This window comes from Oryctolagus cuniculus, chromosome 8, assembly GCF_964237555.1.
Source record: "Oryctolagus cuniculus chromosome 8, mOryCun1.1, whole genome shotgun sequence".
NCBI classification, from domain to species: domain Eukaryota; kingdom Metazoa; phylum Chordata; class Mammalia; order Lagomorpha; family Leporidae; genus Oryctolagus; species Oryctolagus cuniculus.
Window position 1 is genome coordinate 116,807,729 of NC_091439.1, and position 23,554 is coordinate 116,831,282.

Below are 23,554 nucleotides of genomic sequence, written 5' to 3' on the forward strand. Positions count from 1 at the left end.
TCTTAGTTTAAAAATTTGAAACACAATTAAAGACCAAGACTGTACTTTCCATTAATTCCTAAAGGACAATCTATAAATAGTAGTAAATTAAAGAAATAGAGGCTTTAAGATAATGAATAGCATGAAATTGAACCATTTTAGAAATTTTTAGAAATTCTGTGTAAATGTATGGTTGCGCCCTCACATTACATAGATTTCTGCCCTGATCAAGATTTCCTGACATTTTTATGGCTCACAGTGAACTTGGTTTAAAGAAGAAAAAGGTATTTTTTCCATCCCTCTCTTTGTCCAGTTGTTGTCTGTTTCTGTCCTCTATAAATAACACTTACAAATGTTATGTGAATTAATACCTTTGACAAGTTTAGGAAGTTATAGAGGCCCCACAATAATTTCCAGAAAACTTTTTTTTTTTTTGACAGGCAGAGTGGACAGTGAGAGAGAGAGACAGAGAGAAAGGTCTTCCTTTTTCCATTGGTTCACCCCTCAATGGCTGCCACGGCCGGTGTACCGTGCTGATCCAAAGCCAGGAGCCAGGTGCTTCTCCTGGTCTCCCATGCAGGTGCAGGGCCCAAGAACGTGGGCCATCCTCCACTGCACTCCTGGGCCACAGCAGAGAGCTGGACTGGAAGAGGAGCAACCAGGACAGAATCCGGCGCCCTGACTGGGACTAGAACCCAGTGTGCTGGCGCCGCAGGCAGAGGATTAGCCTATTGAGCCACGGCGCCGGCCCAGAAAACTTTTATAATTACAGCCGGACACTTCTTGCAGCCAGAATATTAAGAAACTTCTCTGTGAAATGCAAGGGATTTATCTTTCAGATGGACCAGTTTCTTCAGCGGTAGAATTGGAATTGGGTTAGAAGTATATTGAGTAGCTAGATCATGAGGTTACGAATGCTTATCTGTTATTTTTTCTCTTCTCTTCTCTTCTCTTCTCTTCTCTTCTCTTCTCTTCTCTTCTCTTCTCTTCTCTTCTCTTCTCTTCTCTTCTCTTCTCTTCTCTTTCTTTCTTTCTTTCTTTCTTTCTTTCTTTCTTTCTTTCTTTCTTTCTTTCTTTCTTTTTTTACATGCAGAGTTAGACAGTGAGAGAGAGAGACAGAGAGAGAGGTCTTCCTTCCGTTGGTTCACCCTCCAGTGGCCGCTGAGGCTGGTGCACTGCACTGTTCCAAAGCCAGGAGCCAGGTGCTTCTCCTGGTCTCCCATGCAGGTGCAGGGTCCAAGGATTTGGGCCATCCTCCACTGCACTCCTGGGCCACAGCAGAGAGCTGGACTGGAAGAGGAGCAACCGGGACAGAATCCAGTGCCCCAACTGGGACTAGAACCCAGTGTGCCAGTGCTGCAGGCAGAGGATTAGCCTAGTGAGCCGTGGCGCCGGCCTATGTGTATTTTATAACCTAACAAACAGCACACTAGTAGTCTCAGTAAAAACCTCTAAAGGCTGAATACTGATCGAATCCTGCAGATCCCACAGTTGGTGTGGTGGGTCTGCACTTTGGCCTCCACATCGGGAGGAAGAAGTGTCTGCGGTGCAAGGTGCCCAGGCTGCAGCCCTCTGTTCCACACAAGAGGGCCGAGATAGCCAGCCTAACAGTGGGTAATGCTGCACGGGAGAAGTCACTGGAAAACCAGGTGGCTCCTGTCTGTTACCTTAATTAGCTTAGCTCTATTGCAGAGCTATAAATGACAATTGAGTTTTAATTACAGTTTCGGAAATTTCTTTACAAAGAGGAAATGATTCATACTAAGAAAAATGGAATTCATTCATCTTAAAGTAATACTCAACAAATTATTGAAAAATTTTAAAAATAAAACACTTAATGGCTGTGGTAATGGAGATTTACAGGAGAGATCTTAAATCATGTCCAAAGATGGCCTTAAGTTTTCTAAGTTGGTAAGATGCTGCTTTTATAATGTTATTGTCTTATTTTCCTTAGTGATTTCTCCAGGCCCGAGTCTGGGTGCTTACTACGCATCTCTCAATCTCTCTGGCACTTTTCAGTGCCTTTGTTTTATGATTGCACTATATCTATTTTCATACACTAGTAGATTTAATTTGAAAGCAAAATTAAATTGTAGTACATGCCTCAAAAAAGTGCTTTCTCAAAAAATAATGTGTTAAAAATGAAGGGTACTTCAAAAAGTTCCTGGAAAAGGTGTATTATGGAAAAAAATGCATGGATTTCAAATGGGAGGCAGAGTGCACCTCAGGATGCGTGGACTCCACCCATGCTCCGTCGGAAGGATCCTTGTCACTTCCAAGTCCCCTCTGTCCTCCTGGCCTCTCCTGCACTGGCCCTGCAGGGTCCTCAACTGAGGTGTCCTGTACTTCACAGTGGGTACCCAGCACACACCGTGCATGGGGCGGGGACTTCGGGGAGCACGGTCAAGCAAGCACACTTCTCCTCAGTGCTTGCTGCCCGAAGGTTTCCTGGAAAGTTGCCGTGAGACTGAAGGCAACTTCTTCACACGGTGGCAGCTTGTATCACCTCTTGGATTATGTGAATTCTTTCCAAATCGATAAGTGGATTGCATTAAGAGACCTAAATTAAATTTTTGAATGTTTTTGATGAGCAATAGTCAAATTCAATTTTAAATAAAACATCCTAACATTCGTGACTAGGTTCCATGCTCTGACTGTTAGAATTCAATGATTTTCCTAAGTCAACTGCCTCCATTTTTGGTTTGAACTCCCCCACGACTCTCTGTGGAGCAGGCAGAGGAGGCCCCATTGCTTTACTGCTTTGATGTCCTTTCCACTTATTATGGCTTTTATTTATTTATTTATTTATTTATTTATTTTAAATTTTTTGACAGGCAGAGTGGACAGTGAGAGAGAGAGACAGAGAGAAAGGTCTTCCTTTGCCGTTGGTTCACCCTCCAATGGCCGCCGCGGCCGGCGCGCTGCGGTCGCCGCACCGCGCCTATCCAAAGCCAGGAGCCAGGTGCTTCTCCTGGTCTCCCATGGGGTGCAGGGCCCAAGCACTTGGGCCATCCTCCACTGCCCTCCTGGCCACAGCAGAGAGCTGGCCTGGAAGAGGGGCAACCGGGACAGAATCCGGCGCCCCGACCGGGACTAGAACCCGGTGTGCCAGCGCCGCAAGGCGGAGGATTAGCCTAGTGAGCCGTGGCGCCGGCCGGCTTTTATTTTTTATTTTTTTTTGCCAGGCAGAGTTAGACAGTAAGAGAGAGAGACAGAGAGTTATAGACAGTGAGAGAGAGACAGAGAGAAAGGTCTTCCTTCTGTTGGTTCACTCCCCTAATGGCAGCTGCGGCCGGCGCTGCGCGGATCCAAAGCCAGGAGCCGGGTGCTTCCTCCCTGTCTCCCATGCGGGTGCCCGGACCCAAATGGCTTTTATTTTTAAAACACTGTTTCTTCAGGAAAGGAAAAGAGTGAAAAATACTGACTAATTCATCACTGACAAATTTTACCACCAGCGGCACCACCCCCACCTGCAAAGCTCACTGACCCAGGTGGACTGTTGACCTCTAAGCATAAAGCCCTTTTCTTCGCCTTCACTGTGATGGCTGGGAGGGCTGTAGGACTGAGTCTCACAGACTCATCGCTTGCCCTGCTCTCTCTAAGATATTTTTAAAATGTGATTATCACTAGATAGCCATATACTTGTACATCAACTGTTATCAGACATCACTGTGATTTTTTTAAAAAAATATAAAATCTCATCACCATTTCCTTGACTTAGCAATTCCTTGTGCTTCCCTCCCAATGCACCCTCCTCCAGCCCCATCCAAAGCCTGCCTCGGTGTCTGATTTGAAGAGAGGGAAGCCTGGAGTCTCGGCATTCTCCTTCCTGATTTCTCCTGCAGCTTACTACAGGGGGACATGGCTTTTTTTTTTTTTTTTTTTTTTTTTGAGATTTAAAAGTATTTATTAGAGTCAAAGGCCTCCAGCCAGGGTGGCATGGAGAGGGGCTTCCAAGAGAGGAATAAACCCAAAGAGACTGGTAGCAGTGGGCTTTTTAAGTACACTTTCCTAAACAAAACAAAACAAAACAAAACAAAACAACAACAACAAAAAAAAAACCTTGATAGATTGGCATTCAGTTACCAGGCGGGGACCAAAACCATCAAAAGGCCTCATTTACAGTTCCCCATCCTGTCTGGCCTGCTAAGGGTGGGCTAGGTAACTTGTTTTTACAATAAGCTTTGAGCTCGGTGGTAATTTTGGAGATTCCAAAGGAAGGAGAGCGGCCTATTTATTCTTGCTAAAGATAACATTTTGGTGAAGGAAGCAAATATTTTACACCCCAATTCCATTGGGATCCCCGACTACCTATTAACCCATCTACTTCTCACACTCCCACCCCCTGAAGATTGAAACCCTGACATCTGTTAGGAGGGACTGGACGATGATCACTCTGGCTGCTTCGTGCTGAAGTGTCACGTCTTTGGGAAGGGGAGTCAAGGCGGGGTTCAAGGGGCAGGTGGATTCTCAGCAGGAGGGGGCTTCTCCAGGGGGATGCCAGCCTACTTGCAGAAACAGCTTCCGTTGGAAGCTTTATGTGCAGGCCACCTAGAATTTTACTTTTTTTTTTTTTTTTAAGTCTGGAAGAAACAAATCTAACAAGCAGTTTAAACTCACAGGATCTAAAACCAAGGACAGAGTCATTATTAGAGGCCCTAAGAAAAGTGTCTAAACCATGAGCAAGTTTTTTTATTGAGAGGCAAATACAAACTGACAGAAAGGGCTTGAAAATAATCAGGTGGGCTTTAAGGCCTTGCCAGTTACTAGGCCCAGACCTACCTATCTCTTAGTGGGGCACATCATAAGGGAGGTGTGAACCTTGTCAGGAATGCACCCTGGAGGTGGGCTGGCCTGAAGAGAAGGTATGTGGCATTTCTAAAAGGAAAACATTTTTAGTTAATTTCCAGTTCTGCCTGCGATGTTGCGGACCCTACTTGGCCATCCCCTGGACAGCAGTGGTTACTGTGGAAGCTGGGCCGAGTGAAGGGCTTTTCAGCTTAGAGTGGACAAGGCCTGTGGCCCTGACCTGGAGCCTTCGACTCCAGAGCAGATCTGTTTCCTGTGGCCCAACTCTTGGCTGGCAGAGCTGCCAGGGCTCTTCGTAAGCTGACTTCTGCTGCAGCCCTGGCTCTCCACATGGAAAGCCCCTGCAGTGGACTGGTGGCAGTCATTAATGAGTTAATGAGAACAATCCTCGGGACCTCAGCGGGAATCTCCAGGAGTTTCCTTCTCTCCCTGGGGATAGGGAATCACTGCTCCTGACAGAAGTGATTTAGTAAGTCACAGAGAAAGGGGAGGGATTAGAGTGATCAGCACTGTGGGAGGGGGCCACAAGTCACAATTGTACGTATTACACATCATATGCTGCATAGATATATATGTGATAAAACACAATACCTTAGGTGCCAGACTCTGAAATTCAGCACAATACATCCCTCTCCCCTCTCATCACTTAAACAACATTTTCCTGATGTTTGGTCCCAACCTGATCATTATTCTTCCAATGAATACAATGTTTAAAAAATGCTAAGGTGGCAAATAAACGAATTGTTGCAGAATTCTGATGTGTTTTCACTTGCATGTAGGTGCACGTGTGTGTGTGTGTGTGTGTGTTGTGTAGCAACCTTATTATTCACTATTATTTTGAACTCACATAATTTTAGAGCTGAAGTTTTCAACAAAAGCGTTCAGATTCCCGGGGGACAATACTGGTATTCCGAAGTCAGGAGATGTTCTGAGAGCCAACAGGAAATAGAAGCTCTGCTCTGCTTATTTTCACTCTTACCTTGACTAAAGGCATTCTGTTTTATGCAAACCTGGATCTGGAAATGAACTATGCCCTTCTTTCCTCAGGAAATGGGGCGGAGAATGTGTTTACTGCCATTGAACTCTGTTCCATTGGAGTTAGAATGTGAATGCATTCAGAGCCAAGGCCCATTAGGAAGCAACTCAGAGGCTTTATCCCATCCCTAGATCCCTCCTTGGTGTGCGCCATGTAGGGAAACTGTAGCAGTTAAGTGCAGAATTGGCACATGGGGATCTGCTGGGGTGTTTTATGCGGCAGACAGAGAGGTAGGTGGCCACCCTGGGAGATAGTGGGGGAGCCACAACACTTGCAGGGTATCTCGTTTATCCTACACCTGTCTTATGATGACAAGCTGCTTCTGTGGAAAAAGAGGTCATTCTGTTCAAATGAATGAGAAAATCTTGAAAATGGGGTAAATGGGATAGCTTTTCTCTCCATTAGATAAACAGTACAAAAATGTTATGAACAAAAGACACATGAATAACAGGCATACTTTGATAGAAGAGAGAGCTGTCATAACTTTGAAGTTTTTGCTCTATTAATATCAGTAATTCCACTTTTGAATCCTCTTTTCCTTAATGTTCTTTTTTTTTTAGCTGAATGTGGAGCAAGTGTCAAAGGAAATGAGGGAACATTACTGTCTCCAAATTTCCCATCAAACTACGACAATAACCACGAATGCATCTATAAAATAGAGACAGAAGCAGGCAAGGGGATTCATCTCAGGGCTCGAAGCTTCCAGCTCTTTGAAGGAGATATTCTAAAGGTAAAGGACCGGTTCATCACCACTCACCATCCTCTCCTCTCCAGCCATGTATTAGTCATCTCTCCATCATCAAGTCTGTCAATCATCTAACACGTATCTGCCATCACCTAACCTTTCATTTAATCCATCCATCAATCATCTGTCTTACCATCCCATCATCCTTTCCTCTCAAGGAAGGTATTCTCTATCCATAATCGTGCCTGTCTATCATTAACATGTCTATATGCTATCACCTAGCCCAACATCTAATCCACCTATCTGTCATGTATTTCTCTCATTCCATCCATCTATATACTAGATATTGATATGTAAATGAATCTGTATATCTCTGTATAAATCATTCTTGTTTATTTTTGCAATTGATTTGAGAAAGTGCAATGGAGTATACTTAGAGTATATGCAGACTGAAATAACTGTAATAGCTATATATCTTGGCAAGATTATTTAAATGTTTGATCTTAGCTTGTTTGAATGTGGGAACATGCAATGGTATTTAAAGTTAGGGGTTGTTTTGAGAATTAAATCCTGTGATTCATGTGAGTGTTCTAGCATTGTGCCTAGCACATAATAGTAATCATTAAACCTTCCTGATACCCTATACTATCTTTTCCACATTACTCTGACTTTTAAACGTGGTCACAACATTGAGAACTGAAAGGAATGTAAAATGAGAATGGAAGTAGTTCTCTTCTGTCCTTGGAACACACAGTATAGTCCCCACATGGAGAAGCTGGGCCAGAGCAAGACACAAACCTTGCTGCGGGTTACAGGGGCACCTAGATCCTGCCTGGATGCGTAAAACCCAAGCTCTACCTGCAAATGCCCCTCAGTCCCTAAGGGTTCCAACATAGCTTCCTGTCTCCTGTAGCTGTGTCAAGAGATCGGGGACTCTCAAGAGGCTAGGGACAGGGGAGTGGGTGGCCTGGCATTAGGGCATGGAAGGAGAAAGATTTGAGCAACCAGAGTTAGTGCCCTGGACCATGAGCTCCAGCCACCTGCTTTGCCCGGTGCAAAGGAAGCAGTGTGCCCTGATGATGAGGCTGGTGTGTGCGACGGAGGGTGGCCTGGTTCTTCCCACGCACATTCTCAAGATCTAGGATTTTAAAATTGTGTTCGCATCTACATGGATGCACAAATTCAAGTGACTTTAAACTCACTATGAAGAGAACATGCACAGAGCCTGTCATCCCTAAGCAAGGGGCTGGAGGTGGAGCTGTGAGGGGTGCCCCTTGACCTCCTCAGACGTTCTGTGCGAAGGCCAAGGGACACTTCAGATTAAAGTGACTTACTTCCTCCTAAGTCCACAGCGACTGGTTTGCAATGCCGTAATTCAGTGGAATGGATTTCTCTACTTTTTATTCTACTTGCTCTTCCATTTTAAGTCTTCTGGAAGCTCCTGCTGGCAGTGTGGAAGACTGCAGAGCAGTTTGGGTTAGGAGATTAGCATGTTCTTACTAATCTAAAAACTGTGTAACATTAGGTCCTAAGTAAGTGGTTTCTGAATTCTTGGATAACCTCAAGTCTAGAAGTCAGTAAACCTTAAAAGAAAACTTTTAAGTAACTCTGAACCATACTTTGATGCAGTTGAGTGAAATACTGCATAAAATATACACTGATAAATATTATTTGAGAGGAATCATACTCATTTCTGATTGTAGGCAGTGTAAGCTTGGTTATAACAACAGGAAAACAAAAACTCAGTACTTTTTCATTTCAGAAAAACTGTCAATCATGTAAAGTCCCTATTTGTTTTGCAGACATATATTTTTGAATATGCCAATAAGTAGCTCAATGTTTAAAAATATGCTGAGTGAAATCATCTTGACTTTTGAGGGAAAGTCCTGTCCACACTAATGAAGACGGAGTGTTGTGTACACAGCCCCCTCCACACATGAGGGATGAGCATGACTGCGTCGTGTGGACAGACTGTGTGAGAGAACCTGTGGTGAAGGAATGCTTGCTGGGAGGAGCCGTGGATTCTGTGAACAGGCCCTGGGGTAGCTCCTGTAACCTGGGGAGCTTTGCCCCAGGCCTTCCAGCTGCGCCCTGCTAGGACTCCGTGTGATGCCTCTGACCTGTGACCATCTGCCCGGTCCACCACGTCCCCCTGTGCGCATGGCGCTGGTTACATGCCAAAGTCCGAGCGAGGTCTGTGGTGACAACAGCTACAGTCTTGTGACACCCAGTGGCTCTAGGAACCTTCTTCTAAACATTGAAAAGAGCCCTGTGAGTCGAGCCCCTGGTGAATGAGCTACTGTAGCTCAGGTGAGGTCTTGTGCAGATCTGAGTTAGCCTGATGCTGGTTCATTCGGGATTCAAATCAAGGCTTCTGACTCCCACCCCTTGCTGTATTTCCATCTGTGACCAGCGCAAAGCCTGAGGTCAGGTTCTAGCTTTGTAGAGTGGATGGAAGAATGCTCTGAAGTCAGCAGGTGCACGCTCACTTGTGGTGTCTGCTGTCCAGTGCGCTGCTGATCGCTGCTCTGGGGCAGAACCCCGGGTCCCAAGAACCTCACAGTTGAGGACTTGAATTGTCTGTCTTTGGACATGGTCACTGGGAGGCCCCCGGGAATGAGACGCTGTTCATGACCCCTGAGATCTGCTGCAGCCCCATGCATGGAAGGCTCCGTCAGGGCCTTGTAACGGAGCCGAGACCCAGGGGAGCTGCTGGCGACCGCGCTTCAGGACTGAGCGATGGGCCCTGTGTTTCAGCCCCGTCCGCTCTCTGTGGATGTGGCATGTTGTGAATGACAGAGAACTGCCTGGCAGATGGAAGAACTGAAGATCCTTCTAGGAGGCCTGGACATTTCCCTTTGAAACTCTTTATTAACTGCATGTAAGATCTCACTACGTCTAATGAAACCACCCGCTAAACAAGCAATAATTTTAAAAGATGTCTGCGACTCGCCTTGAATAATAAAATTAGAAGGAACTTGATTCTACTGCACTGCCCTGAGATGATTTACTTGTGTCGCTCCCCGTCTTCGTGGAGGAACGACACAGGACCCTGCGCTGTTCTTTCGTCTGCTCGGCCCTCCCCGGGTTTGCTGCTGGTTCTTCCCGGGTTGGCTACCGACCCTTCCACCTCCGTGGAAGGGCGGTTCCCCCTGGCCACTTTCCCCACTTCTGCAGGGGAGCGGCACACCGCCGGCCGGCTCTCTCGGGGGCTGCTCAGGTGTTCCTTCAGCTAGATGTTCCCCTTAGATGTTCCTGGTGCATGCCGTCTCTCTCCTCCTTTATAGTCCTCCTCCGCCAATCCTAACTCGGCTGCCTACACGCCGAGTACGCTGCTCTCCTCCAATCAGGAGCAGGTCCTGCTGTTTATTGGTTGAACTGGAGGCAGCTGTGTAGAAGCTGTTTACTCCTCTCCCAGCGCCATATTGTGGGGGAGCAGATGCATAGAATAAGTCTTAATTCCAGTAACTTAGTCTAGTCCAGGTTGCTCCCCACAACTTGTAATGAAATTGTATTTTCTCCTTTAGTGATTGTGTGTAGCATGTGGAAGTCTGTTATGCAACATGTGTAGTTTATATGTTTATTAGAAGAGCGATGAGAGAACCAAGAATTAATGTGCATGAGGAAGAAGTGGAGGAAAAAACAGATAGTGGAAGAAGTTTTTATTTTTATTTATTTTTAACTCAGTTTCAGAATTGTGTAAAAGTTATGGGGTTGTGCAGAGCTGCAATAAACCCCACGTGCAGCTTCCCCATTGTTAACCTCCTAGTCTGTAACTGCAGGGAGAGCTCTGGCTTGATGGGTATAAGATGGTCCGAGCACAAGTACAATCTAGTTTTTATGGCTAATGGTGAAGACAGAATTACAGAACATTATTCATCAGGAAGCCATCCATTGGGCTTTCTTTTTTTTTTTTTTTTTTTTTTTTTTTTTTTTTTTTTTTTGCTTAATATTAACAGGACGGATTTCATGTAGTTCAAAGATGCAATTTTAGGAATATAATAGTATTTCCCTCCCTCCATCCTTCTTACTTCTTTTCTCTTTTTTAAATTTTTACAGTAGCATACTTTTAATTTATAATCAGAGGTTAAGCCATCACTTAATAAAGAGTTCAACAAGTAAAAAGTAGAGAAATCAGTGTTCTGCAGGAGTATAGAAAAAGGGCTGTAAAGAATAATCAAATCCCAAAGGGTCAGTTTCATTTATATGCATTCACTTTTTTGCAAAACATGGTACAAAACCACATGAAACCACATCTATGAAGAACTGAATGTGTTGTTAAAACTACTACCGTAAGAGCACAGTTGAGAAGCAGGGCACTCACGCTGTGGGTTTCCATTAGGTTTACGATGGAAAAGACAGCTCGTCTCGGCCACTGGGTGCCTTCACCAAGAGTGAGCTCCTGGGCCTGACCCTCAACAGCACCTCCAATCACCTGTGGCTGGAGTTCAACACCAATGGCTCAGACACCGACCAGGGCTTCCAGCTCACCTATACGAGTAAGTGCACCTGACAGTGTCCTGTGCTTTTAATCTTTATTGTTCAATTGTCATTTTCTGATGTGTTTTGTATAAAACATTCTGAAAGTTCCCATGAGGCAAAATGTAAGCACCAATTATGAACTGGAATAGCATTTAAAATATTGGAGAAAAAGAGCAAAGCTCATGAATATACTTTTTTAATTTTCTATATAGAGACATAAATAATGCTGATATCATTTTATATACTAATACACTATAATATATAATATATAATTAAGTTCCTATCAATCTTCTTGTAATTATTTCCCTTAATTCTCCTATTTACATTTCTCTACCCTGTTTACTTTTTTATGTTTTATTATGGTTAATATAAAGAAAACAGATTTCATATATTTCATAGGTACAGTTCTAAGAAGATAACAATATTTCCCTCCCTCCCTCTCTCCCTATCTTACTTTCCCTTTCCATCCTACCTTTTTTTTCTTTAATTTTTGCAAAGACATTATTTTGATCCACTCTGTAATCACAAGATTAATACGCCACTAACCATATATCCAACAGGTAAAAAGTAGGAAGATCGCAGTTCCATATGAATATAAATAAGGGCTAAAACCAGCAATCATGACACGATGTCATTTCATTCCTATACATTTTTTGTATTCTATATTAACTGCCATGTATCAGAGAAAACATATGACATTTATCTTTTTGGGACTGACTTAATTCACTAAGCATGATGGTTTCCATTCACACCCATTTTGTTGCAAAAGACAGGATTTTATTCATTTTCGTGGCTCAGTTGTGTTCCATAGTTTATATTTACCCATTTTATTTATCTAGCCATCAGTTGATGGATATCTGGGTTGATTTCCTTTCTTAACTATAGTGCCTTGAGCTGCAATAAACATGGGGATACAAGTAACTCTTTCAAATGCTGATTTCATTTAGTTTGGCTAAATTCCCAGGAGTGGGATTGCTGGGTCACATGGTAGATCTATTTTTAGATTTCTGAGAAATCTCCATACTGTCTTCCATAATCATTATACTAGTTCACATACCCACAAACAGTGGATTAGGGTAACTTCCCCCCCACATCCTCAAAAATATTTATTGTTTTTTGATTTTTTGATGCTAACCATTCTAACTGGGGTGAGGTGAAACCTCATTATGGTTTTAATTTGCATTGCTCTGATGGCTAGAGATTCCAAGCATCGTTGGCCGTTTGAAATTCATCTTTTGAAAAACACCTATTCATGTCTTAGTCCACTTCTTAACTGGTTATTTGTTTTGTTGTTGTTGAGTTTCTTGGGCTCTTTATAGATCCTGGATATTAACAGTTTATTACCTGCAGAGTTTGCAAATGTTTTCTCCGATTCTGTCAGTCACCTCCTCACTTTGTTGAGTGTGTCTTTTGCAGTGCAGAAGCCTCTAGCTTGATATAACCTCATTTGTTTATTTTGGCTTTTATCATGTGAGCTTCTGCCTTCTTTTCCAAGTCTTTTTCTATGCCAATGTCTTGCAGAGTAAGTAATTTGATATATCAGGTTGTAGATTTATTTTTTTATTATTTTTTAAAAATTTTTTGACAGGCAGAATTAGACAGTGAGAAAGAGAGAGAGAGAGACAGAGAGAAAGGTCTTCTTTTTCCGTTGGTTCACCCCCCAAATGGCCACTACGGCTAGTCCACTGCGCCGATCCAAAGCCAGGAGCCAGGTGCTTCTCCTGGTCTCCCATGCGGGTGCAGGGCCCAAGCACTTGGCCATCCTCCACTGCACTCCCGGGGCACGACATCCTTGATCCACTGTGAGTTGATTTTTGTGTAGGGTTTAAGGTAGGTGTTTTGGGTAATGCTGCTGCACATGCAGAGTGAATTTTCCCAGCACCATTTGTTGAAGAGACTGCCCTTTCTCCAGGGATTGATTTTGGCCCATTTTTCAGATATTAGTTGATTGTGGCTGTGTGGACTAACTTCTGGGTTTTCTATTCTGTTCCATTGGTCTACATGTCTAATTTTGTGCCAGTACCAGGCTGTTTTGATAACTGCTATATAATATGTCTTACAATTTGCTATTGTGATACCCCATCTGTTTTTGTCAAGATTGCTTTAGATATTCAGAATCTCTTGTGTGTCCATATGAATTGCAGCTCTAGTGATGATACCGATCTATTAAGAGTGTCTTACTTTCATCTGGATTGCATTGAATCTCTAAATGGCTTTAGTAGTATGGGCATTTTGATGATATTAATTCTTCTGATCTGCAAATATTGAAGTTTTTTTTTTCACTTTTGTATGTCTTTTTCTATTTCTTTCTTTAATGTTTTATAACTTTCATTGTAAAAGATCTTTTACATCCTTGGTTAAATTTATTCTAACACATTTTAAAACTTTTTTGTAGCTATTGTTAATGAGACTGATACTACAAATTCTTCCTCAGCCATGGCATTGTCTGTCTATACAATGGCTTTATTTTTGTGTGTTGATTTATATTCTCCAACTTTACCAACCTTTGTTTTGAGTTCCAGTATCCTCTTAGTGGATGGAGTCTTTGCTTTCCCTATATATAGAATCACGTCATCTGCAAACAAGGATAATTTGGCTTCCTCCTTTCCAATTTGAATCCTGTTGATTTCTTTTTCTTGCCTAATGACTCTGGCTAAAACATCCAGAACTGTATTGAATAGCAGTGGTGAGGGTGAGCATCCTTAGTCTGGTTTCAGGTATTAGGGAAATGCTTACAATTATTCCCCATTCAGTATGATCCTGGCTCTGGTTTTGTCATGTATTGCCTTTACTGTGGTAATGAATGTTCCCTCAATACCATTTTGCTTAAGGTTTTTATCATGAAAGGATATTGTATGTTATCAAATGCTTTCTCTGCATCTGTGGAGATAATCATATAGTTTGTATTCAATTTGTTAATGTGGAACCACTCCTGCATATGTGGAACCATATGGGTGAATGATCTTTCTGAAGTGTTGTTGGATTCAATTAGCTAGCATCTCATTGAAGAGTTTTGCATCTATGTTTATCAGCAATATTGGCCTATAGTTTTATTCTTTGTATATTTTTCTGATTTTGGAATTAAGGAGATGCTGGTTGCATTGAAGAAATTTGGGAAGATTCCCTCCTTCAGTTGTTTTGAATAGTTTGAGAAGAACTGGAATTAGTTTTTCAGCAATGAAACCGTCGGTCTTGGGCTTTTCTTTGTTGGGAGGGCCTGTATTACTGCTTGAACCTCCGTCTTGCTTATTGATCTATTTAGGTTTTCTTTGTCTTCATGAGTTAGTTTTGTTAGATTGTATGTATCCAGAAATATGCCCATTTCTTCTGGATTTTCCAATTTGTTCATATATAGCTGTTTGTAGTGAGTCCTGATTCTGTGGTATCCATAGTAACTTCTCTTTATTTATCTCTAATTTTATAAATTTGGGTCTTTTCCCTTTATTTTGCTTTTTTTTGGTTAGTTGGGCTAATTGTGTATCAATTTTCTGTTCCTTAGGTTGTATGATGTTTTTAATGTTGATTATTTTCCTAGCTGCCTACTTTCTTATGAGTTATAATTTATACACTGTTGACCAGATAGTCAATTTAGACATATGATGAAAAAAACGGTAGTTTGAAATTTTTCTACTTAGAAGTATTCATAATTTAATATTCAAATAGATGGATGTGAAAAGAAAGCATGGTAATAACACTTAAGAGTTCCTGGGCTTAAAAATATTGAACATGATATAGGGTACATTAACAAAAATCCATGTGTGTATATATGAAATAATTATAATCAGTAGTCTCTATCATTAGTAATAGTGATTGAATGACTGGCATGTAGAAACCATATACCTCAATAAACAGGTATACACATGTACAACAACTACGTGTAGTAAATGCTGGCCTACATGTTGTCAATTTCCCAAATGAGAAAACTGACATGAAACATTTGAGTACAGGTCCAGGACCATAGCTTTATGAGTTTGTGGGTCCAGGATTGCTGCGTCACTCCCGGTTTTAAGTCATGTTCTAAAACACTCCCTACTAATGATATTAACATGGATGTTTTTGAAGTTGGAAATGAAGAAAACAAGAGAAGTTATTTTTTTCAAAAAGAGGAGTTTATAATTTGATAACTGCCGGTTTCAGGATTTTTAGTTACATACAAAGTAATAAATTTAGTTTTTACTGTGGGCACCTAAGAATAACTCATCAATTAACTAAAATACTGAAAATATCTGAAACAGTCCAATTACTCACTAATTTGATGATTAAAACTTTTGTAACATTGAACACCGTGACATAGGAAATTAAACCTTTTGGATTTTTAGCATGACAATGTGTTATTGCTCAAGGCCGTTACCTTTATTTGATGACAGGCAAATGAAGTACTGGAAAGATGATCATTGTCCGGTGGCTCCAGGGCTAATCCATGAGGAGAAAGAGGATTAAGTGCCTCACATGCCCTGAGTGGCAGAAATGATGGTGGAAGAACTGTCACACTTTGAGAAGACAGAATTAGTGTGGCTGACATCATGAAGAAGCCAATTTTTTTCTTTTTTTATTTTCATGATGATATCATTTAGAAGATTTACTAAATAGAACACACATCTAGACATTCGAGTACATGTGAAATTAGTAACAATTGGTGTGATAATGTCAGTTTACAATTACAATTGGATTTCCCTCTCATAAAGGTTTCTGAGAATCCCTGCATAGTCGTAGTGCTTGCTGGCAGAAGCAATGGAGTTATCGGGATGTTTCCTCCTACTTTTTTACACACCAGGGTGTTCAGTGTTCCCTTGTTTCCCACTGCACGTGTTCATCCCACTTCCTTGCTCCCACACTGGCCTGAGACGGATGTGGGTATTGAGGAGACCCGTAGGTGCATTTCTGAGTTTACTTGGGGGGTGGGGGGGTTTCCATGTGCAGCTGTGTTGTTCTCACAATTTGCTTACCGCTAGACACATGTGTTTTCTTAGTTAACCATACACATTGTGTGTTCTACCGTGCTTCATCAATGAAGAACAGCAGTCTGACGTGGATGCCTTCCTTCTTCTCTCTGCATCTCTGCCTCTCTGTAGCCTCATCCTTGCTCTGCACTGCCCCAAACCCTTGAGATATTGGTCTCACACGTCTTCTACCAGGCTTCTCCATGCAGAAAGCATTGGCTCAGCTGGTACAAGAGAGCTTATCAAAAAGTTCTGTCAAATAATGGAAATAAGAATTCACTTCATTCTGATGCAAAACTACTGTAATCCATACATACGAGAGTATGTGAGGGATCTTCAAAAAGTTTGTGGAAATTGTAGATTATGAAAACCATGCATGGTTTTCAGAATTTTTTGCACCAAAAGATAATTTTGTCTCTGTGTATTCTTTGTGCTTGATTCATTTATTTTTTGCTAGAGAAGAAAAGAAAAAACATGAGTTTTCATATGTATGTACACATATATGTAATTACTGGCAGTAATTATGCTATGTAAAAAGCGATAAATCAGGTAAATATAAGAATACACAGGACCCCTGGGTCCTCTGGGGAGCTGGGGGAGGCTCGTGGAGGTGCTGACCGCTAACCCTGAGTGAAGAGGATGAGCGGAGACCTGCTGGGCAGAGCAGGGCGGCCAGCTGTGCAGGTCGCTCTCCCCTTCATGAGCAGTCAGCTTTATTCCTGCTCACGAGTACATCAGGGTCTTCGGTTCTCTTAGCTGAACTGCAAATACTTACATCAGAAATCAACACCTTCCGGGTCTTTCTGAAGATACCTGGCTTCATGTGCCTGTGTTCATAGCCACCAAGTATTTGCAGACTACACCCTCTGCTTGGGAGGTGTGCAAAAAGCCAGGTCAGCTCTTGATGGCATCATGGCAGGTTGTGACTTCACAGGTACTCTGAAAAGATCTCTGATGCATCTCCTTCACAAACCTGCCCACATTCAGTACCTTCTTGAATTCCTTATACCTGGACAGGTGAGTTGTGTTGTTAACTTCATTAATTCTTAAGAACACTTTTTAAGGAGTCAAATGTACTCCCAAAAATCTTTCAAACCCACATGTTCCCAAAAAGTTTTGTGAAAAGTACTGTTACCTCGGCTTCTTGCTAAATCCAGATGTTGGTGCCCAGGCTAAGCTTAGCTCCTCCTCACTCTTCAGGAAGTTACTTGGAACTGCAAGCAACTCTAGGCACACCATCCCCGGGGATACAGCTGCTGTCAGCTCTCAGTGCCCTGCACTCAGCCACACTCCATCACTGACTTCTTGTGTGACCTATACCACAGTCCTTTGTTTTTCATTACACAATTTTATGAACAATAATTGTGCATATTTTAGGGGGCACAGTGTGACATTTCAGTACATACATGATGTGTGCTGATCAGTTTTATAAACACTTCTGCTTCTTGGACATGCATTTATATTTGGCTCCATTACTAGAAACTCTTCTTGTGCAGTAGTCAGTATCAAATCAGAGCTGGATCAAAAAAATGAGGTCCAAGTGTTACAGAAGGAACTTGTTTTTAATTATATTTTTCAACACTTTGAAGTTCCTTCATATTTTATTTCTTGCTACATTTACAAGCCTAGTACATGCTTCCTGTTTTACCTGCATTCATGTGTCATCGGAGCAGCTCTTGACTTAGGAACACTTGCTCTGTGTCTTCATGGTTGTGCACAAAGTGTCTAGCAGGAAACCCAGGCATCCGGGATTTCTTGCAGTAGAATCAGAACTGGGCAGGGTGATGGAGCTGTTCCCAGGCCTCCAGCCTCGGGCCTGTTGTGAGTCCATGGTTCTCCAGGGCAACCAGCAGAGCTCTAGGGTCATCGGCTGTTCTAACACTGCAGCTTTCCCCTGAGAAAGCTTGGATCTGTTCATCTGTTTATGGGCACCTTCGGAAAGGTGGGTGTTACTGATTGCGTAGTAAACCAAGTTTCCAAAAATAAGAGAGGCACTCCTTGGTGATGATTAGCATTGAGTTCTTACTGTAACCCGTTTGGCAGGAGTGACTGTCCCTCCTGTCTGAGTTACCATTTGTCTCTACCGCGGAAACACAGGGTCTAAGTCTTGCATGCAAAGTGTCTGACAGCCAGGACTTACGACCCAGGGTGCTGGTGGCTACATAATCTGCACTGTCTTAACTTCTCATTAACTTCTTAGGTTTAAACACTAATCGAGTTTAAGAAATCCCAAGCTCTTAAAACAAATCTCATGCATGAATCGAATATTCATCCCTAAATGATATATTAGAAATGAGAAATGGTTTGAACAAATTAATAAAGCTTAAGACTGTATAAGGCCACTTCCAACTATTTTGAAAAGGCTTTTGTAATTGTTCTTGCAAGTTAATGGCATTATATAGGGAAGCATTTGCTATTTAAATGTTCCAGATCCATAACAGATGTACATACATGAGTGGGTTAGAAAATGTCTACAGAGTAAATATGTAGGTTGATAAATTCACCGAGGTTTCTGCAATCATATGAGTGATACTCACGTGTACTTTTGCATCTCCAGCCTTACCCCAATCTCGATACTGTCCAGTAGCTCTCTTTGATTTTCTTGCGGAGTTAGGAACAATCTCCAAGCCTTCAGTTCCCTTCCTGAAGCTTCACGCAGGGAATGGTGCAGCTGGAATCCAAATCCAGGCCTCCTAACCAAAACCTAGCACAGCTGATTGACTCATTCCAAACGTTTCGTGTGATCTGGCTTTGGAATCCAAATCCAGGCCTCCTAACCAAAACCTAGCACAGCCGATTGACTCATTCCAAACGTTTCGTGTGATCTGGCTTTGGTGAGCACGAGGGTTGACTAACAAGAATATTGACATCCAAGGCGTTGAAAAAGAGGAGCATCCAAGCTGTCTTTGGGGCAGATTGGGATAAATGTGTATTCATTAGACAAATGCTGTTTTCTGAGTACACCAATGTAAAATATTAAAGTTTACCTTTATTATAAAACCTTTTATTACAAATTTGTCTATTTTTTCATTTCTGGAAATAGCATGCTTTGGTTTTTTGTATTGTTTAACTTTGCTTTTTACGTTAATGTGCTATTCATGCAAGCAGAACAGATTCAGTGCAGTTTGTAGATACAGTTTTTTTTTTTTTATTTTTTTGACAGGCAGATTTAGACAGAGAGACAGAGAGAAAGGTCTTCCTTCCATTGGTTCACCCCCCAAATGGCCACTACGGCCCAAGCGCTGTGCCGATCCGAAGCAAGGAGCCAGGTGCTTCTCCTGGTCTCCCATGCAGGCGCAGGGCCCAAGGACCTGGGCCATCCTCCACTGCACTCCAGGGCCACAGCAGAGAGCTGGACTGGAAGAGGAGCAACCAGGACAGAATCTGGCTCCCCAACCGGGACTAGAACCCAGGGTGCCGGCACCCAGGCGGAGGATTAGCCAAGTGAGCCGAGCTGCGGCGCCAGCTTTTAGATAAAGTTCTAAAAACATAGTGATACTGCTTTCCTCCCTCCTTTTCTCCTTTCTCCCTCCTTCCTTCCTCCTCCCCTCCCTCCCTCTCTTTCTTTCCCTCCTTTCCTTCCCTTCTTTCCTCCTTCCTTTATTAGATTTTGAGATAATTTGCATTATAGTAATTAACTTACATTATAGTCAAAGGCTTAATGCTCCACTGAACAAAAAGTTCAACTAGTAAAAAAGAAGACCCAAGTTCAACAGGAATGTAGGCAAAGGCTGTAGACAGAATCCAATGAAAAGGTGACCATTTCACTTCTACACAGCATACCACCTGGAACGGGCCTGATCTCATCTGAGCTAACCTATTTCCAATCTACATTATAGTCCAAGACTCCGTGGCCCTACTCAATAGAGAGTTCAAGGGCTACAAACAACAATCAAATGAAAAGATGTTCAATTTTGCTCACATAAAGTAAATTTTAAAATTGTCAGAAAATCATTAACACTACAGTAGTATGTAATTCCTATCAATTTGTCTGTCAAATACTTTGGGTGGGCATTAGGTACACTGGGTTCAGACACTAAATAGGACACCCATATGCCATATTGGAATTGCTCTGCTTCCTGCCCCATCTTCCTGATAACACACACCCTGGGAGGCAGCAAGAGGTGGCTAAAGTACTCGGGTCCCTGCCACCCACATGGGAGACCCATGCTGAGTTCTTGGCTCCTTGCTTTTTGCTGGTTATAGCTCAGCTGTTGAAGGCGTTTGAGGAGGGAATCAGCAAGTGAAATCTCTCTCACTCGCTCTTGTTCTTGTTCTGTTGCTTTCCATGCTTCCTTTCAAATAAAATTTTTAATATAAGTAAGTATCTTCAAAAAAATCTACTTTCAAGCCAGCTAACAGCGTTCTGATACAGAATTGTGTCCAATGGGACTGTAATCGTAAATCCTTTGAGATCAGTGGCCCAGGCTGTCTCATGTTGATTGTCTCTGAACCTTGTCCAGACGCAGTCTGTGGTGTAACACGTGTGGATTGAGTCATTGTTATTCAAGCTGTATTCCATGGATCATGGAGTCTACAGAGCTGTCACAGGCCATAAACAATCAGAATTTCATCTGATATAAAACAGGCATTTTTGTTTTACTTGCTTTTGCCTTGCTGACCCAGGGGTGGAGGTAGGGAAGTTTGGCATTGGTGGCTGATTCAGAAACACCACAACACAGCCTGTGCATGAGGACGTGAAAGCCCAGAGCAGCAGGTTTGTGCAGCTGTCACCCTGTTTTATGAACATGCTGGTAGGACTAAAGTGACACCAGCCTTGAATACACCGTTATAGATGAGAGAGTGGCTCTGGGCATGAGGATGTTCTCAAGGCCAATGGAGAAGTACAAAGCATTGTTGCTATCGTACTGCAGAACAACTGAGAAATACTCCAGGCACGGAGCGCTCCTGGACATGGGGTGCAGCCAGTCACTGAAAACGCACCTGGAGCTACAGAGGACCTCGGAATCCTCCCCTGCAAGTCCTGGACGCCACGGCTGGACAGACAGATGGCTTTGAGCAGGACTGGTTGATGTCCTGAATGGGTTCATACCACGGTGTGAGGGTGTGCCCCCTCCCAGCTGTCTCTCCCCAACTGTATCAGCAGTTATCCTGGAAAACATTCTTCTTGCTGACCCCCCGAAAAGCAGTCAGACTTAAGTGTGTGAAGTATGTTCATGTTGGAACTGGTTATTATTTCTTTTGACAGCTAGATGTTGGAAATCCTACTCCAGCTAAGTGGCAGTCCACAAACGCAGTCCCTACCCTCTAATCTCCTAAATGAATGCATTCACAGCACTCCTAGACATCCCTGGCTGTACCATGTAAGCATGGTTGGATTAAAAAGAAATGACCCTACTATTCGAGAACAGAACTCATTGCCTTCTCGATTGTTTCCATGTGTTGTATTCTAGGAACTGTCAAGGCAGCTTTTCAGACAATAGAAAAAATTTTAAATCATTCACAATACTATGGAAAAATCTAGAACAGGATGAAGAGGATAAGAAAATGGCCAGCCCAGCCCTGAGTCCACACGACACTCACAGATCTGTGTGTCATGACGCTGCTTTTGGTATCTCAGCATATGAGATGACAGTATCGCTGTGAGGCTTGGAAATAAAGCCTTATGGACAATATTCTGTTCTTAAATAGCTATTAACCTAGCTGAGACAATTTTTTTTTATTTATTTGACAGATAGAGTTAGACGGTTAGAGAGAGAGACAAAGGTCCTCCTTCCGTTGGTTCACTCCCAAAATGGCTGTTATGGCCAGAACTGTGTCAGTCCGAAGCCAGGAGCCAGGTACTTCCTCTTGGTCCCCCATGCGGGTACAGGAGCCCAAGCACTTGGACCATCCTCCACTGCCCTCCCAGGCCACAGCAGAGAGCTGGACTGGAAGAGGAGCAACCAGGACAGAACCGGTGCCCCAACCGGGACTAGAACCCGGGGCCCATATGGGATGCCGGTGCCGCAGGTGGAGGATTAACCAAGTGAGCCACGGCGCTATCCCCACTGAGACAGTTCTTAAAAGCTGTGATTTTTCCAGCTGTCTAGTAGTCCATTTCACAAAGGTACATGTGCCTTACACATCTGTTGCTCAGGACCTGCAGCCACACACTTCTCACTGCAGCTCTGGGTTGGGAGTCAGGGCCCCTCCTGGGTGTTTGGCAATCCTCAGCCTCCTGCAAGTTCAGGGCCCTCCCAAGTTGCCGGCCAAATCCACTACTGCATGGTGGTTGGACCGAAGCTCTAAGCTCTGGACGTCACCCCCAGGCAGGGCTGTACTTACTTATTTGGAAGGCAGTGTTACAAAGACAGAGGTAGGGAGAGACCGAGAAAGGGATCTTGTATATACTGCTCCACTCCCCAGATGGCTGCAGTAGTCGGGGCCAGGAGTTGGGAGCTTCTTGGAGGTCTCCCACTTGGGTAGCAGGGCCCAAGCACTTGGGACATTTTCTTCCGCTTTCCCAGGTGCGTCATCAGGGATCAGATCAGAAATGGAGCAGTCAGAGCACAAATCAGCACCCATATAGGATGCTGGTGGTGCAGACCCTGGCTTAGCCTGCTGTGCCACGATGTCAGCCCCATGACACCTTCTATCCAAGAAATGTCATATATACATATACATATATATACACACACATACATATATACATATATATGTATATATAAACACACACATATATGTATACACACACACATATATGTATATCACTCCTGTTTAATTCAAATTGTTTATGCCCATGCTCTTTGTTGGAAAATTGCTTGGCAAGTGCCAAGGTTTTCCACTGGCTCCCAGCACTGCTGGTTGATTTCCCATGAACGCCGTCTTCTGCACACATTGGTGTAACTGCTGTTGTTCAACTCTGATTCCACAGTGAAGGTCATGGTGGAGTTTTCCAAGACATTCAGACTCATTGCAGACTAGGATGTGTGGCTTGGAGAGGCTGGGATAGAAACAGAAAAGTGCCAAGCACTGGGGACACAAAGAGTGATTTTCTCAACAGGTCTTAGGAGGAAGAACTGTGTGACAGTCTTCACTTGATATTTGAAGCACATGGCAACAAACAGAATCTTATATGTTCTCATGGGCAAGTCTCTGGCGTTGATTGTCCACCATGAGGTCGCCACATTCTGACAGGTGGATAAAGGGCACCAGTGCTTCGGGATCAGAAGATGGAGTGAGTGACAGACAGCGAGGCCAAGGTCTGAGGACTGAGGACTGGGGCCTGGGGATTCACAGGTGAGAGCTGATGGAGCGTATGGATGGCTGGAGCCCACGCTGGTGTGAACTTCAGGCACAGACAGACGTCAGACCAAAGACAGAAACACAAGAAAGAAACGCACTTGATCCAAGTAGGATGCAGGAGCAGCACTCAGGGGTTGGGAGAGTAAGTGGCTTGGAGTCCGTTGCTTGGTCTCTGTGACAGGACAAAGCTAGATGATCTTGGTGTGTGTCTCAGAAGCAGACAGACTAGCCTCCTGGATTGGAAGGTGTGAGCCTACAGACACTGGGATCCAAATCACCTGGCATGCTCTGAGGATGTGGGTGTCCACTAAGGCCAGCTGTGGCACAGGGTGCTAATCTACTGCCTAAGACACCGACATCCCGTATGGGAGCACT

The 23,554-nt window shown here is 43.2% G+C and overlaps 1 protein-coding gene across 3 annotated transcripts in view; it reads left to right on the forward strand.

Annotated features, from left to right (window-relative positions):
- Window positions 1-23,554, forward strand: part of CSMD1 (CUB and Sushi multiple domains 1) — a 2,053,194-nt gene that overhangs the window by 1,689,406 nt on the left and 340,234 nt on the right. For all 3 annotated transcript variants that reach the window (XM_070047233.1, XM_070047234.1, XM_070047235.1), the window contains 2 exons: window positions 6,385-6,554; window positions 10,852-11,008. In XM_070047233.1, the coding sequence (XP_069903334.1) occupies window positions 6,385-6,554; window positions 10,852-11,008 (327 nt within the window). The remainder of the gene's footprint in view (window positions 1-6,384; window positions 6,555-10,851; window positions 11,009-23,554) is intronic.